Raw genomic sequence first — 17,296 nt, 5'->3', positions numbered from 1 at the left:
TTATGGTAGCTCAGCACCTCTGAAAATAAGACCTGAGGAAATTTTAATTGGGTGCTCAAAAATGGAAGCATCCCTAGCAACTGGACTGCTGAATACTCCTTAGGACCCAAACATGCAAGTGGATACACATAGGTGGACTGTTACACCCACCAGGAGTCTCCCTGACTTTTATGAGATGCTGATGAACATAAGAGTTTGCCCATGCATCTCTTTGAAGGACTGTGGTCTTAGTGCTCTATCCTTGTAGATTAGGAACTAGATTTTCAATCATGTAGGTACTCAAACATTGATGTACGCACACAACCAGCCTCCATGTGAACTTACAAACTGGGATGCGCGTGGCCATATCAGTCAACATGTGCCCAACTTCACTCTTCTCAAGCTGGTGCTAAATCTATTGATATAGTATCCTTCATGCTAGAATGGATTAAGGCAGGAACCTGGGATCCAGGCTTGGTCTGAGGAAGTCATTATGAAAACATGAGGCTATTGAGAAGGAGGCCATTAAGAAGGAGGAGTCTTTGGAGAAAGAGTTTATTATGTGGAAGGAAAATCAAAGAGTCCAAGGAGGCTGTAAGTCTCCACTACAGAGGATTTAACTAGGCTTCAAATTCTTGGTGGATCCTATCTCCAGTTAGGACCTTGTCTCTGCTCCCAAGGAACTGAAACCCCACTGACTTCAACGGAAGCAGAACAGGGCTCTTTATTGTAAAAGGCAACCAGCAAAGAAAGTAAATAGTGAATTTCTGCCTTTTTTTACTTCCTTATCATACGTGAAGAAAGCTTGAGAGTTTGTCGCTTTTCCTCTTTTTTTTTTTTTTTTTTTTTAAAAACACATTGCGCTCATTGAAATGTTGATCTTGTCCACTCTGATTTTCCGGGAGGCACGTCTAGATGTATGCAGAACTAGCAGGTTTATGACATCATAGATTCAAAGGAAGAAAAGCCTGAAGGCTTGTCTACATTTAAAATGCTACAGCAGCACAGCTGCGCTGCTGAGATAGACACCTGTAGTGCTTCAGTGTAGACACTACCTATGCCAACGGGAAGGAGTTCTCCCATCAGCGTAGGTAATCTACCTCTCCTAGGGGCAGAGGCAAATACTTCTGCTGACCTAGAGCTATCTACACAGATAGATACTTAGGTCAGACTTAGGTCAGCTTAGCAACGCCACTCAGGAGGGTGAATTTTTCAGACCGCTGACTGATGTAATTTAACTGACCTACTTTTCTAGTGTAGACCAGGCCTTAGTTACTGAGCATGGAAGTGACTTATTTGAAGCTGCTTTTCATTGTTTATGCCCATTGAACTCAAAAGCCTAAGATTTAGAAGAGAATGTCTTTTGTTAAAAGTTCAACACACCCAACTCTTTCAATTAAGGGCTGAAAGACCTCTAGAAAAACAGGTAAAACAGGATTTGAGATTTATGATCTTTCTAATGGAAAAAAGCCAAGCAGGCAAGAAAACCACCTTTTAAAAAATTGAAAAGCACACCCTTCAGCCTTTCGCAAAACCAAAATAAAGGCACAAATGCATTTTTTCTTCTTGTCCAACTCACCTTTAACTCTATTCCCAGAAGAAAAACTTCTTCAGGCTGTCAATGCATTACAGTTTTATATTAATATAATGCATGTGGGAATTGCATTGGATTTTTTTTTTAATTGTACCAATTTATTCTTACACTTGTGGATATTGAGATTTTACACCTGAGATTATTTCTGTAATCCATTTTGTAATTCCATTTATCACACCCTTTTAAGAACAGCAATTATGAGTCTCATCCCTGCCCATTGAAATATTGATCAAAATGCTTGTATCTGAATGCAGTTTACATATTTGCTAATAAACAAATCCTTGAAAGAAGAAATATAAGACAGCCAAAATGAAGTTGGAAACAAAACAATTCTCTTTAGTACAATATAAAATAGGTAATGCTTTGTAGAACCTCTTACCTTGCTGCTTCTTTTATTAACTCTGAAAAATCCCAGAAATCCTCTCTTTTCCTTTTCTGTTGCGTCGTTGCTCATTGAAGAATTTTGACTTGTCTCTGAAACAATTATATTGAATTATTTTTTACATTCCTAAAAGCAGTTTCAAATGCAGAAATTTTAAAAATGATTCCAAGTTAACCCTTTACTCCCTGAAATACAAGTTATGTATGCATAGGGGTGGTCATGAGGCAAAATAATATAACTCAGTGACAGATCCGGGTCCTCACTTGGATCAGATCTTCTCTCATTTAAGGCCTGGTCCAAAGCTCACTGAAGTCAATGGGAGCCTTTCCAGTGACTTCATTAAGTTTCAGATGAAACCCATTGTAATCTGGAGTCTCAGGATTATGTATTACACAAAGGAGTAAGGGGCTGTAAGATCAGTCCTGAAGTTGTCATTCAGACACTACCATAGTAACTTAGGGCTCTTCTACACTTAAAACACTACAGCAGCATGGCTGCAACGTCGCAGCTACACCACTCGAGTGCTTCAGTGTAGACGCTACCTACGGTGACAGAAGGGGTTCTCCCATTGTGTAGGTAATCCACCTCCCTGAGAGGTGCTAGCTAGGTTGATAGAAAATTTAGGGAGTTTAGGTCACCTTAACAACACGGCTCTGGGGTGTGGATTTTTCACACCCCAGACCAATGTAGTTAACTCAACCTAAGTCACATAGTACAGACCAGGCCTTAGTCTTTGAAAATGCTTTTAAAGTACCTACTAGGAGTTAACCCCACACACTCCCACTGATGCTCCTTTAAAAAATGTGATTATAGATTTTTAATAACCCATGAGCCTAATTCAAACACATCAGAAGCCAGTGGAAAGACTCCCATTGACATCAGAGTGTTTTGGATCGAGCTGTGGAACAGGGAAAGTGATCTTTCCTGTGGAAGCAGTAGCTCTTTAGAGACTAATCTTGCAACCTTTACTCGTTACTAGCAGTGCCATTTAATAACCAGTTTCTTTGTATTTCTATGGATGTTTTAGAGGAAAGGTGACGTAGGTGTAGCCCATGAGCCAAACACAGCCTAGAGAGTCCATGTCTTACAGGCTGCCAGGTCTTAGATACAGAAGTCAGCCTGGAGCTAACTAGGGGATTGCATATCCCAAAATTCACTGCTCCACACTCATCTTTCTCATTGGCAACTGGTGGCATAATGAACAGTGTGATGAAATCCTCCATCATGAGGCCAGTAGCCAATAGGGAAGGCCATTCTGACATCAAGAAGCTGAATTCAATACATCAGTTGAACAACTCCGACCAGCTCTGATCGATGATCATCATTTCCCTCACTGCTCAGCCATTTGTTCTGCCACCTTTAAAGCCTGATCCAATGCACATTGAAGCCAATGGAACTGTTCTCCTATTGACTTTAATGAGCACTAAATCAGGCCCTAAACAGGGCTCTCTGGCTCCTGGCAAGTTGTAATACCCTTGACGTTTGCGGAAGTTTTAAGAAAACTGAGAAAATTCACACATTAAAAAAGACTCGTGTTGTTTGTTTTGCAATATGAAAAATAAGCAAAATGGCCTTCAATTATTTTTTTAACCATAAAATGATACATTTCACAAAGGGAACTCTTGGAAAATTTTATGCATGTCACCACATTTTCGTTAGAAGGTGTTAAGTGCAGACAGCAGATCAAAGCATAGTAGAAGAGTAAATATGATGAATAGAAAAAAACAGAACCAAACACCACCCTTATTGAAGAAGGAAACGCCGCTCCAGCTCAAAAAAAAAAAAAAAGCCAGCAATAAACTAACCAAGTATCTTCATGTATGGACTACTAAACACTGCCTGCATTCATTGGTCCAAAATTGCTCTTCCCATGTTTGGGGGCTAGACTGTGAAGCATTGTGAATCAGGGCATCACAAGCCGTCCCTTAATATTTAAAAGTAAAGACCAAAGGCCAATTGGAGTCAATGGAAGCTGTATGCAAATGTATAAGAGCTGTTGTCCCCAAATGTTGAAAAGGAAATACATATTTATTAAGGTACACTTCCACTAAACACACACTATGGCCCCAGCCTGTAATCAGATGCACATGGGCACATCTCTGCATCCATGAGAAGTCCCTTTGACATCAATGGAACTCCATGTGGGTGCATGGGTCCTCTTGCATGGATCAGCTTTCCAAAGTATGTAATTTCAATGGTGAATTTATAGGCTGTCAACATCTTTATTATAAATCTCTTTAAAATTTTACACAGAGATGGGATTTCAGACATTGTATATATCATATTTCACACCAACAAAGAATTCAGGGCAAAATTTTCCTCTTAAGTCCGTATGGCAGACCATGACTCTGATACTACATTCTCTGAATAGGACGACAATGCAAGAAAGGACAGAGAATGCTGAAGTGAAGGGATGAAATCTTGGCCCCACTGAAGCCAGCCATTTTGCTATTGACTTCAGTGGGGCCAGGATTTCACACAAGGTCCTCAGTATGAATCAGAACACCTTGCTTATAATTTTCTTTATGAAATCTGAAAATAACCCCCACTTTTTGTTTCTGGGTTATGTACACTAAACACAAAAGAATATTGAGGACTACTTTTCAAAGTTGGGCAACTTTAGATGCACTTGCAAAATGAGTGCCTGCACCTGTTGTGTCAATATTCACATTTGTACAAACCAAACAGCCATCTGCACTTTTAACTGGGTAAGTGTCCATGTAAGTACATGTTTGCACAACCAAATTTTGAAGGCACCATTTAGGAACTAATAGCTGAAAGTATTTTGGTTTTAAATCTTTTCCCCTGTGGTGTTGTGTAAAAAAAAAAAAAAAAAAAAAGTTGGTGATGGTTTTTAAAGCAAAAATGTGTAATGGAAAAGCTCACAATGAGAATAAACACTATTTTAGGGGAGAAAATGACTATTTTAAAACACACACACACATACACACACACACACACGGTTCTACTGGGCACGAGGTTTTTTGGGGGGTTTTTCATTTGTTTTTCGCTCTGAAAAAGTTGCAAGGATGATTTGCAGAGAACCTTGGTTATTTTTTGTTTTACCTCCTAAGCCATGGATATAAACTGCATCAATCAATGCCTACTCATCCTCACTGAACACACACTGCACCCTGATTGACCCAATATACTGGAACAGATTCAGACTGGGGATATGATGCATTTTTATATATCTTACACACACAATATATATATATATATACGTATGTATGTCTACACGGCAATGGGGGTGTGTGATTACAGCTTATGTATATACACCTTAGTTAGCTTTGATCTAGCTAAGTCAGGTACCAGTATCAGTAAAGCTGTGGCACAATGGGTTTCAGTGCCGGCTGTACAAGCCCACCAGGAACCCTAGGTAATTACTACGGTGGCTAGGTGATGCTGCTGTAGCTTCATTGCTCTGGTACCTGATCTAGCTAGATTAAAGACAGCTTGAGGACATCAACACCAGTTGTAATCACACCCAGTGATTGCAATGTAGACATGTCCTAATACAGTGATCTCAATTAAAAGTCATTGTTTATCTGCAATTATCATACACCCAGGTATCTCAGCATCTGTTTTTTTCCAGTTCAAAACTAGGGTCCAGGTAAACCCCAGTTAGTTGAATGCCTCCAGGGTGATCAAAACATTCTCATTTTGCTCATATGTGACTTTTGAAATCATGAGGAATATCAGAATTTAAGAATATAAGAATTCAGATAATCAGACTTTGGATTACAGAGGTCTAACTGTATTCCATACATCAGTCTGTGATAACGTTTTCTAAACATTTAAATTTTAATGGAAACCATTCTATGACCAATATATTTTCCCTCCCCCCACTTTGGCCAGAGATGCAGGAAAGTGAAGCAGTCCATCTGTACTGTAAATAATCACTGTCTAGGATATAAAATAGACAATGTAAACTATTCTGTTCCTTGCAGTATTAGATGCCACGACCTTGAAATTCTGTTATGCTACCAAAGCCATGCTAAAGACAACCTGAAGAGGAAACTGATTTCCACTAAGCCTCATTGTACAGTACCTCTGTAGCTCAGAGAAGGTTCAGACTGAGTTTTTGATGGAAGAACTGGAAAAGACAGGCAATGAAAGGACAAAAGAAAACACATTAACTTTCTGACACATCACCTGGTAAACCACAGATATTTATCTTGAAAAACATCATAAAGTTTTTTTTCCTTCTTCTGAAACTGGACATGCAATGCTGCTGTTAGGGGCTACAATGTGCTTAGCTGAGGAGAGAGGTTTGTTGTTCTAATTCTTGATCTTTATTGAAACTGCTTCAACTTCTAAGAGAAACTATGTAAGCAGGTGGCAGCAAAGTTTCTCTTTTAACAAAAGATTTAACAGAACTTTAGAATGCAGTGTTGGTGCCTCAAATAAGGAATCACTCAACTAGAATTTGCCTTACACATGGTCTGTGTTTTCAGCACATCCAATACCATATTTAGGGTCTCAGGGAGACTCCTGCTAATGAGATAAGATGTTGGTGTAATCCATTTTGTCCCACTGATAATTAAATGGACTAGGGACCCTATTCTGCAGCTCACGTGAATGAGTTACAGCCACTGAATTTAATGAGAATTTTCCCTCTGTAATGACTTCAGGGTAGGGGAAATCTTGATACCTGCATAACCTTGGAAGAAATATTGTGTTTGCAGAATCACCCTGGGAAAATTCCACTAAAATTATTTCTTTGGACGGACACACAGAAAGGTAGATATGAAAAAACAATTGAAAAGAATGAATCCTGCAGAAATATGTGTGGGCTCAAATGTAATATTATTTTAATGATTATAAATATTAAATGTGCTTTAAACATCCTAGGCTGACACTGACAAGTACTATTTTTTCCACTATCAGAAAGTGATCTTCAGTGAAAATTGTTTTTGATTTTTCTCACTTAGTAGCCCTTCCAGCAGAATTGATGAATGAATGAAATGGGTAATTGATACAAGCAATTAAATTTTGTTTCTCAATCACCGGTTGCAATGGGTAACATTGTGTAATACTACAGTCCAGTACTATGGTTTAAATCCTGCAACCGGGTCTGCTGGCATAGATCCCGCACTTGGCTGGATTTCAGTAGGTCTCTTCATGGGTACAGAACGGTGTACCTGACTGCGGCCAATATTGTACCAATTGTACTTTGCCACTTTTCTGGTCCAAATATTAAATTAAAAGAAAAATGTTTTAAGAAGGCCCATACTCATTATTCTACTGAGATGTCTCTGAAATATGCCATGTTGTAAAGATGAACACGCTGCATACTTAATGTGCTGCTCCAAAGCGTTTCACTTTAAGTATGTCTGAATACAAGAGAAGCAGCATTTGAGTTGTGGCACTCAGTGGCACTTTAATTTGTGGTGTCTTTTTGAGCCTCTTGCCAACTCAAAGGGAAAGGAGATACTTAGTTTACTTAAAAGCCTAAACTCATTGAAATGTAGATCATTGCAGGGTAAAACTGTCCTTTCACAGAGGGATTTGAAAGAAGAGACCAAACGCCAACATAAATAAATTACTGTATAAATAAAAAATAAGCCTGCCTAGTGCCATAAACAGTGGCAACATTATCTAAACAATAAATAATGACATCAATTCTGCTGGAAGGGCTACTCAGTGAGAAAAATCAAAAACAATTTTTACTGAGGATCGCTTTCTCAGAGTGAGAAAATAGCACTTGTCAGTGTCAGCCTAGGATGTTTAAAGCACATTTAATATTTATGCTCTCTGAATCAAAGACGTCTGAACAAGCTGAAGCCCAGGTAGATGACATTAGAATACTGTTTAGAGGAAAAGAGAAAACACAAGAGAACATTATTTTAAATAAAAATACCTCATTGGTTCCTCTTCATTAGCAGTAAATAGCTTTGTTCAGAGGAGGAATTGCTTTGGAATTCAGCAGCAATTATTTCTCATAAACCCTGGTCTATTTCTGCTCCTCTTATTTCTATCAGCTGCCATGATGATGGCATGTCAGCTCTCACTCTCTCTCTGTGTCAGAGCACAGGTGGATGAGCAGCTCAGTCTGGACACAGCACCAGTGCCGTGTGTGCCCCTGTTGGCAGAAGCCCTCAAGGGCAATGAGGCTCCTCCTTTTGTGTTTATACTGGCCCAATTATCTTCTTCACAGCTGTTAGCCTCTATTGGCAGGATGCCTGGGAACAAGTCAGCTATTTACAATCTGGGGACTCCTGGTGGCAATTGAATGCACTGCTATCATTGTGGCTGCTACTGGCCTTGATTATAAAACCTGAGTAGCTCTGTAAAGCTGATGTGAATGTCATCTTTCTATTTAAGTCTGGTTTTAAAGCAATGAAGATGTATATACTGATAGGGTGGCACATGTAACTGCTGGTATATTACTAAACCCATAGCAGACGAAGTTAATCTTTGACTCACCTCTTTTCCTGTCCCAGGCATACAGTTCCTTTATCCCTAACTCATCCAAGGATTTTGTAAGTTCCAGCTCTTCCCCGGTGATATTGTCCCTCAGGAGAACAACATGCTCTGGACTGACCTCACACTTTTCACAAATGACTGGGATTATGCTGTGCAGAGGCACCTCAGGACTAACTCGAACCACAGCCCTGTGAGTTTTGAGGTAATTCACTACCAACCTCACGGACTTCTGAGAAAGCAAAGGAAACAAGATACTGTGTTAGGCTTTGTGTGGGTGTCTCCACATTGAGTCCTATGCACTTTACAGTGACACAGAACAGGTACTGAAGGCTTTTGTTTTACCGTGATTCTTCCAGTGCAAAACTTAGTGACTCCCCTGGGCAAACTTACTATAATAGGACAAGATCTTAAAAAAATGTTCAAGGGCACCTCTTTTATTGAGGAGTGATTCACAAGGGCAGGTTAATAAGAGAGAAAACTCAGAGGCAGTCATGCATTAGGAATCCTACTGTGAATAAGCACTACCACATTTGAATTACATTCAAAGCATAGATAGTAAAATACCTGGAGGAAGAGTTAAAAGTAAAGTGAATCAAATGCGGCAGGGTGGGGTGTGGAGGGGTGGGGGGACTACTCCAAACCCAGATACTGGGAAGTAAAGATTTTAATTCAAGGAGCAGAGATCCCTGGAGCACATATAATTCCAAAGAGGAAGCAATTTTGGCCCACATTCTGGGTCACACTATGGCCTCTTTGCACTGATACACCTGAAGAGAGGTGTTATAAACCCAAGGGATCTTGCCAGGGATTCTCCGGGTGGAGAACAGCAGCTCTTGCATGGCGCCCTTACTCATAATGCCGGTATAGGACACAGGGCCTGGGGAAAGGAGCTGTGGCCAGAGCACTGCTTATTTAAAACAATGTCATTTTTCAGTGTGCATAAGTAGCTCCCTCAGTGATATTTTAATGTGATCAGATGCACTGATTCCCATTAATATTTATATTACAGAGAAAAAAGAAGTCTTTGGAAGACAGCTAGTTCCAAGTCTCCCCCAGATGGTGAAGCTTTCCATTTAGTTTAAGATCTGTTTTCCCCCCACCCCGCCCTGATGCCTTTGGTGAAAATCCTTTACTTATGAAATATATGCACAGAGTCTCTACATGAAGGAAACAGGTGAAACACATCTTAAAATTCAATTTAGGGATTATTTTCGGTTTAAAAACTTTTTATGTCATAAATATCCCTTCAGATTCTGAGTCAGAATGATTTTATCTGCCCTAAATCCTATTTTTAACTTTATTACAACAACATAATGCTAGAATCCAGACTGAGTAATAGAAACTTTACCAGAGTAACTGATGACTGCATCAGTCTGTACACAAATCAACCACAAGCCTCCCCCATCTTGATTTAAAGATTAAAAAATACTGGTGGAACAAGGAGGATCAGTATCACTGTTTGAAATGATACTAGAATAATGATGGTTCCCAGAGCATTGTTCTTGCAGCGGACAGTACTGACCTCAGGGATCCTAGGTGGAGGTCGTTTTGTCTTCCCTTCAGGAACTTTTTCCTTCAGAAGTACCGTCTGTACATCCAGCGCTCCAATCAAAGTATTGGGCTTATAACCCAAAGGTTGCGTCCCACAAGACTTCAGCTCAAGAGTATGGTGAGCCGGATTCAAGTGGTACCGGCTGCACAAATCCACCAACAGATCCATCATGGCTTTACTGCATAGAAAAAGACACTCTTTGTAATCACAGGATTAATTACAAAGCTGCTGGCATTTTTCTGGTTTGATATGGCTAGAAGCAGCAGCCCTGGCTGGGTATGTGTTATCAGTTCAGCACTTCAACTATTCCTTCGAAAGGTGGTTAAAACACACTAAAAGGGTACGAATTACATATTTTCCCCACTGCAGTGTGTACATTTATGAGCCTTTGATTAATTACACATTGTTAGACATCAGAACTCTTACAGCATAAACCAAGAGTATTCATAACATAAACCAAGGGTGGACAGAGTGCACCTTGTCTGCTAAATGCCCCATAAAATTGTACAATGCAGTGACCCTCATCTTTACTATGGACTTGAAGACCACAGAGATTACATGCCCCAATATGCAATGTTCCACGTTGACTTGAGCAACATGGTCATTCAGACTGAAATGGAGCACTTCAATCTGGGACCTGTAAACTCCCTGGGTGATGTTTTTCAGTAGGAGAGAAAGAAAAAAAGAAAAACTACAGATGCTGAGCCATCTGGAGAAACAAGCATATTTCCACTGTGCACTCTGAACCTCACCATTAATTCACAAGAACTACAAGGAGAGGCACTTAATGGAATCACGGGGGAAGTCTGCAAAAGTTGTTCTGGTAGCTCCAAAAAGTCAGCCTGGGAGCTGTCTAGGAATCCTCTCTCCACTGAGACAAAGATGTTAGGGATTGGGCCCAACTTCCCACCCAGGATGCACAGGACAATAGAGATACATAGGGAGCCTGACAAAGGAGCCAAGAAACAGCCTGAGAAGCTGCTCTTCTACCATCTGTTACAGATGTCTGGGCTGTGAAGGCTCCAAGTGCATTCCAAGTGCAAAACTGACAAGCCTGGAAATGTGAAATCAGTGGTCATAACTGTAAGAAGGACACTACTGGGGAGAATAAGACAACTGGAGGTCTAACCATGCCAGTCTCATGATGAGGGGATGCTGCCTTTTAAACATTTCAGGAAAATCGGATACTTTGATAACAGTGCTCCCTTATGTAGTACATCTATATGGAAGAACATTTGGAACTGCCATTATCTAATATGCATGCGCTGTTTCACATTTTCAAGCATTTATGATTATATTTTGAACCCATTTCTCCATTCAAATGTAGCAAGACACAAATCCATTGAAATATGCACACACGTGTGTAGAACTATTACACATTCCCACATATACATACACACATATGGTATAACAGTATGCAGCCGTGAACATCCATAGTTAAGGCTGTATATCTGTCCATCAGGATACAGATATCAGTTTGTCTGTTTGTGTATATAGACAGTGGTAAGTAGACTTCTTTTTAAATAGAATTTGCATATGCTGTTTTCTCTGCATTATTGCTGCTGTTTCAGAGAACAGAACAATCTGCAAGAACTTCCATTCATAACACCTTATTAAAGTTCTATACTCAAAGTATTTTAAATAAGACGGTGGGTTTCTGCAACACGTAACAATGCAGTAACTCATACAGCTTTGGCTAACAACCAAAATGTCATCTTAAAACATGCAAGCTATTTCATTCAAAAAAAATTTAGCATAGAGGCTGGAAAAAAAACAAAAACAAAAAAACAACTCACCTTCATGCACTTAATTATTTTTGTTCCAAAACACAGTTGTAATACGCATGCTGTGATATCGCATTGAAACTATGCATTGTGTTCATCGGCACTTCTCTAGTAGTAATCACATTTCCAACACAGTAGAAGACGACTTCATACAGATTATATGAAAAAGGTAAATCATGGTCAACCCTTTGAGAGGAATTCAACTCCAGCAGAGAGAAAAGAAATTTGATTTCAAATTCTTCAGCTAACTGCTGAGTACAGAGGAGATGGGAACTATATGCAGTATTTCAAATGAGATCTGCAACGCCCAATCCTGTTTCATCCTGCTCATGAATACTCAAAACTGCCATGGAAAACATCCCCAAGCTTCAACTGTACTATTTAGGAGTCCACAGATTAAAAGATAAACAAAAACTATTAGAACAACTTCAAAGAGTAATTTTATCCTTTTATCAAAACGGAAACTTGAAACATTTCCCCAGAATGTCAGCAGAATAAAAACAAAATACAAAGAATCCTGAGGACTAAATGCAGAATGAATAGATTCCCTTACAGACTGACGTTTCCAGAGAGATAGGAAGTCAAACTAAATAAAGTGGAAGCCCTTTGTAGTGAAGCTATTTTTTCCCCCACAGAATTTCACCATTAACAGACTTTCACTGTCACTAGAAATGCACTTGTACCTTACAATCTACTTCAACATAAAAGGGGTGTAGTGACCTCTGCATTTGCTGTAAATAGGATCTACAATGCATACCTCACTCACCAGCCCGAGAGGGTTGGTATTATACTGTCTGTATAGAAGTGAAAGTTTGAAACATTCTTTTCTGGTTGTTACTGGTAGCTCGTGGACTAGCTCCTACCCCACTTCACTGTTGGCCTTCAGGCAGCTATCTTGATTTTGGAGAAGTCTCTTTGGATCAAGTTGAAAACTAACTCTTCCGGTTCTTTCTTCTTCCTGCTGGAGTTGTACATGCTGTGGAAGCCATGAAGTGCACACTGTTTGCAGAATACTGTGTCAGGGTTGCTCTCAGCCTTTTAGAAGTACCAGTCTCTTCTGGAGTTCTCTCATTTGGGATGCTGGATGGGATGTGTGCATCCCACATTGGCTGGACAATAAAGGGTGCAAGCTCCTCCTTTGGGTTTAAAGGAAGGGTCTCTCTCTTACAGACTGTCTCAAGTGCCATGCTTGTGGGAAGGAGCTGACAGCTGTGGCCCAGTAGGTAGTTTGGAGGGTGGTACTGAAAGCTGGGGCTCATTAAGAGGAAACCATGATAGGCTATGTGGTTTGGTCAGAGCAGAGGATTCTTAATAAGGAGAAGTTCAGCTTCCTTTCATGGTGAATAGAAAGGATTGTGTGCACTGGAGCCAGTGGTTTCTTATTTGTTCTCTTAACCCTGCTATAAAGGGTGGACTTGGGCCATCTTGCTGAACTTGATTGAAAAGGGAACTTTAAGGGTATTTTTAGGCCACCCTGCTGAGAAAGGAAAGGCTTGCACTGAATTTGCATGATAAAAGGTTCAATTGGAATGTGCTCTTTTTGCCTGTCCAGTAGGGATCACTGAAGCAATATTTTCTTACCCACTGAAGAGAAAGAGGTTCCACTTATTTACTCCACCTGCTTTGAAGTGCTGGTGAATCCTTTCAAAATAGTAGCATCCCTATGACAGCGTTCTTTCCTATTTCCTCTTATTTATTCCCACCCGCTCAGTGCCTTCAGACAAAGAAGTAGGCTCCTCCCTGTCATCTAGACCTTTACTTCTGTGACTCACAGCAACTGTCACTTCTAGAATAGCCAAAAGGGGCTTCCCTCCATCCTTACCTCTTCACCTTGTCCCCTGGATGCCTGATGTTGCATTCTGACCTGCTCATAAGATTGGTTGAAGATTGATTTTGAAGTCCAGTCTCAGGACTACTCCAGTTCCAGAGCTGAGACCTTCTTTCTTTGCCCCCTTCTGCATAGGTTAATCTCTTTCAAATAGACTGTCCAGTTAGGAAGATTCTTTACTTATTCAAGTCAGACCTTGGAGGTATTAGAGGTAAGAGTAAAAAAACTAACCAAGTATACTTCCAACACTCTTTATAGATCTGTAAGCTCAATAGTACAAAAAGAACCCAGAAACTGCATGAAGAAACCATGTTCAGATTGCCCAGACAGATATTTTTAGCAAGGGACAGTAATTTGGCTTCATCCCACTCTTGTATTATTAAACAGTATGATATTTAAAACCAAAGCTGTAAAGTAAGGAAGAGAGAGGGCTGTATCAGCAATATTTATCAGGCTGACGTCCCAATGCTCACTTGTATGTCACATGGTTCCCCTGTAAAACTCAGGGAGGAGATTTACAATTGTGTATTCCTTTAAAGACAGAGCAAACAGCAGAGTTATTCTGGGAGTGGCCTCAACTTAGTCTCTACCAGAAGCATCAAGAGCAGTCAGATTAAATATATACTAGTACCAAGGTTCCCAGCCGGGAGGTCCACAGCCCACTGGGGAGCTGTGAACCATTTCTGGTTGTCAGCCAAGCAGATCCGCTTGGAGCCCCGAGCCCCAGCAGAAGCTGCCCCATGGAGCTGAAGTCTCAGTGCCCCAAGCCCTGGCAGAAGCTTCCCTGCCAGGCTAAAGCCCTAAGCTGTCCCTCCATTCCCACAGGGCTGAAGTCCCCTGTGGCTGAAGGCTGGAGCTCCCCTCTGCAGCTGAAGCCTGGAGGGCTTCCCCCACTGGACTGTGGAATTTTTATAGAATGTTGGGAAGGGCATCTGAAAGAAAAAGGTTGAGAATGCCTGCACTAGTACATTGTAGGGAGGCAGGAAATACTCGAACAGAATAAAAACAGGTCCCTGCCCTGTGAAACTTACAAACTAAACAGCTGAATCTTTTACAGATGAATCTTTCACTGGACCAACCTCTGTTGGTGAGAGAGACAAGCTTTCAAGCTTACACAGAGCTCATCTTCAGATCTGGGAAACATCCTCATAGTCTCAGCTAAATACAAGGTCAAACAGATTGTTTTGCATAAGTCACTAACACATATTTCAAGGGACCACTTAAGGTGAAGTGGCTCATTAACACACCACCAGTCATAGGGAGGAAAAGGATGGTGGGGGCAAGGGAAAGCAGCTGGGGAGTTGGTAGTGGGTTGTAGATTGTTGTAATAAATCATAAATCCAGTATCTCCATTCATTCTGTGATTTTTAGTGTCTAGCATGGTTATGAATTTAGGCCAGCATGCTTGTCTTTTGAAAGCATTGTGCAGGATTCCTTTGAGGATGAGGACTGATAGGTCAGATATAGAGTGATTGCTTTGTGAAAAGTGTTCACCCACAGGTGATATAATGTTTTGGTCTCATCAGTTTCCTGTGTGAGTTCATTTGAAAGTATAGTGATTGTCTGGTTTCATCCACACAGTTGTTGTTCGGGCATTCAGTGCACTGGATGAGGTACACCCCATGTTGTGATAGGCATGTGTAGGAGCCATGGATCGAGAGGTGTGGCTGCTACAATCATCAACACCCCTCACAACACACCACAATACGTTTCCCAGAGCTGAAGAAGAGCTCGGTGTAAGCTTGTCTCTCCCCCCAGCAGAAGTTGATCCGATAAAAGATATTACCTCACTAATTGTCTCTCTAATATCATGGGACTGACATGGCTACCACAACACTGCATAAACTAAACAGATAATATTCAGCCAAAAGTGGGGTGGTGGTGTGGAGACAGATGCAGAAAAATGTCCTTCTGCTTTATATTTCCTTATACTTGTCTATTTCGCCCATTTGCCTTTTGACTACCAATCATGGCTTAGGACCTGCCTGGGTACTCTAATTTTGACTCGCATCCTAATTTCTATTTTATACTTTAATTCTTGGTATTCAGTTTTAACCCTTCCATTGTTTTAGGTTTCCTTATTATTTGTTTTTAAAGATCTTCTACATTTAGCACGTTAGCCCTTTACTATTTTTAACTATTTCCTTCTATTAATCTGAACCTAGTTCCACCTATACGTACACAAACACACATCCAGTCTCTCTTTTTAGAACTGTCCCTCTGTAGAAGCTGTTCTGTGACATGACTTGTAAGCTGTAGCTGTTATCATTTAGGTCTCGATCCTGCACTGAGAACTGGGAGAACAGACTCCCCCACCCCCACGCCTGTGTAGATCCCCACTGAAAAATTCATGTGGATCCAGGGCTCTGTCCCACAAGGCTCTCAGTGTCTGATTGAGACTTTAGCTTGTACATTCTTTTGGTCAGGGACCTGTCATTTATGTATTGTCCGTGAAGTGCCTAGCTTAATGGGAGTATTGTAAAGCATAATAATAGATATGACCGTGGAAGCTTAGCCATCATCCAGGCTATCTCCCTAGATAACCAAAAAGACATTCTCTCCTCCCCCTTGTCCCATTAAGCACCTCTCACTTTCCCCCATCCAAGCCTGGATGTTGGTTTCCAAAGTCAAGGATAGTTCAAAATTCCCTGGCTGTTCTTCCGCAACACTTGGCAACATTACATGCAATGTCCAGCATGACAACTCCTAATGCTGCAGATCTCAAACCCCAGCAATTACAAAACCAGGGCCAGCACATTAGCGAAAAACCTTGTGGGGGTTGTGGAAGGGGGAGTCAAAATTGCGTCTTGAGTATCTGGTGTATTTCATGAGTTTAACTATGCTGATGTCAAGGTTGGGGAAGGCAGAGAACAAACTGGGAAGAAGATAAAAGGCAATTGTATCCTGTACTGTTAAACCAAGGGAGCCAGTGGACAGAAGATACACAGCCCTCAGAAACTTCTCCATAGGGGCACTTACTGGGCCTCTTCATGGAGGTATCATCAGGTATTATAATGAAGACTATTCAGGCATAATAGCCTCATATTTGCCATGCACAGCCTTGTGTTATTTCTTCTTAGTTAATATAAATAAAGGAAGTTTTTTCATCTTTCCCTCTACTGCCAGCAGCACACAGTCAAACACACATACAATCCCTCTGCAGGAAACTAAACCTGATGCAATTTAAATTGCAAATAATCTTTGTCAATAACCATTTGATATTAAGAGGCCAGGGATTAAAACACAGAAAATACAGAGGAGCAGGACAATAGAGGTGTTTGCTCAGGTGAAGAAACCTTTGACAATTTTGCATAAGAGCATGTTGTACGCAAATCTGAAATTCTTGGAGGTATTTTCCACAAATGAATCTTAAAAATAACAGGACACAATGCTCCACCATCACAAAACTTGTGCAACTAATCAGCTTCCAGTCAAACTTCCACAGTCCCAATAGGGATATATTGCAGAACTGCAGTCAAAGTGTAACTAGATTTCATAGTGCATGAGTAGTGCCAGTGACAATTATTGGGGGGTTATTCTCAGACGTTCACATGCAAAAATGCTAGCTGAAGCACTAGACGCACTGTGTGCACATAACATCGCAATTCAGCAGCACACACACAGGTGGACAGGGGAGTGTCAGAACTCCCTGAAATATCCTCGGTCTCTCTCTACCTGTCCTTCTGATGCACGATTACACCAGGCTGAAGTTCAGTTGGATGTAGGGGGCTTGATTCTCCACCACCTT

The 17,296-nt window shown here is 40.7% G+C and overlaps 1 protein-coding gene across 6 annotated transcripts in view; it reads right to left on the bottom strand.

The window, feature by feature from the left end:
- The window catches only part of COBL (cordon-bleu WH2 repeat protein), a 167,964-nt gene that overhangs the window by 92,411 nt on the left and 58,257 nt on the right, over window positions 1-17,296 (bottom strand). For 5 of the 6 annotated variants that reach the window (XR_010924179.1, XM_067569992.1, XM_067569990.1 and 2 more), the window contains exons 3-6: window positions 9,907-10,114; window positions 8,385-8,613; window positions 6,007-6,051; window positions 1,953-2,047 (exon numbers count right to left, since the gene is read on the bottom strand). Coding sequence is in view for 5 of the 6 variants with exons in the window: in XM_067569992.1 (XP_067426093.1) it covers window positions 1,953-2,047; window positions 6,007-6,051; window positions 8,385-8,613; window positions 9,907-10,114 (577 nt within the window). In the remaining variant the exon portion in view is untranslated. The remainder of the gene's footprint in view (window positions 1-1,952; window positions 2,048-6,006; window positions 6,052-8,384; window positions 8,614-9,906; window positions 10,115-17,296) is intronic. The other variant, XM_067569993.1, reaches the window with a different exon arrangement.

The sequence above is a fragment of the Emydura macquarii genome, unplaced genomic scaffold (genome assembly GCF_026122565.2).
Source record: "Emydura macquarii macquarii isolate MOO-44397 ecotype Brisbane River unplaced genomic scaffold, CSIRO-AGI_Emac_v2 contig_2975, whole genome shotgun sequence".
Classification (NCBI taxonomy): Eukaryota; Metazoa; Chordata; order Testudines; family Chelidae; genus Emydura; species Emydura macquarii.
This window is presented reverse-complemented; position numbering and strand designations above follow the sequence as displayed.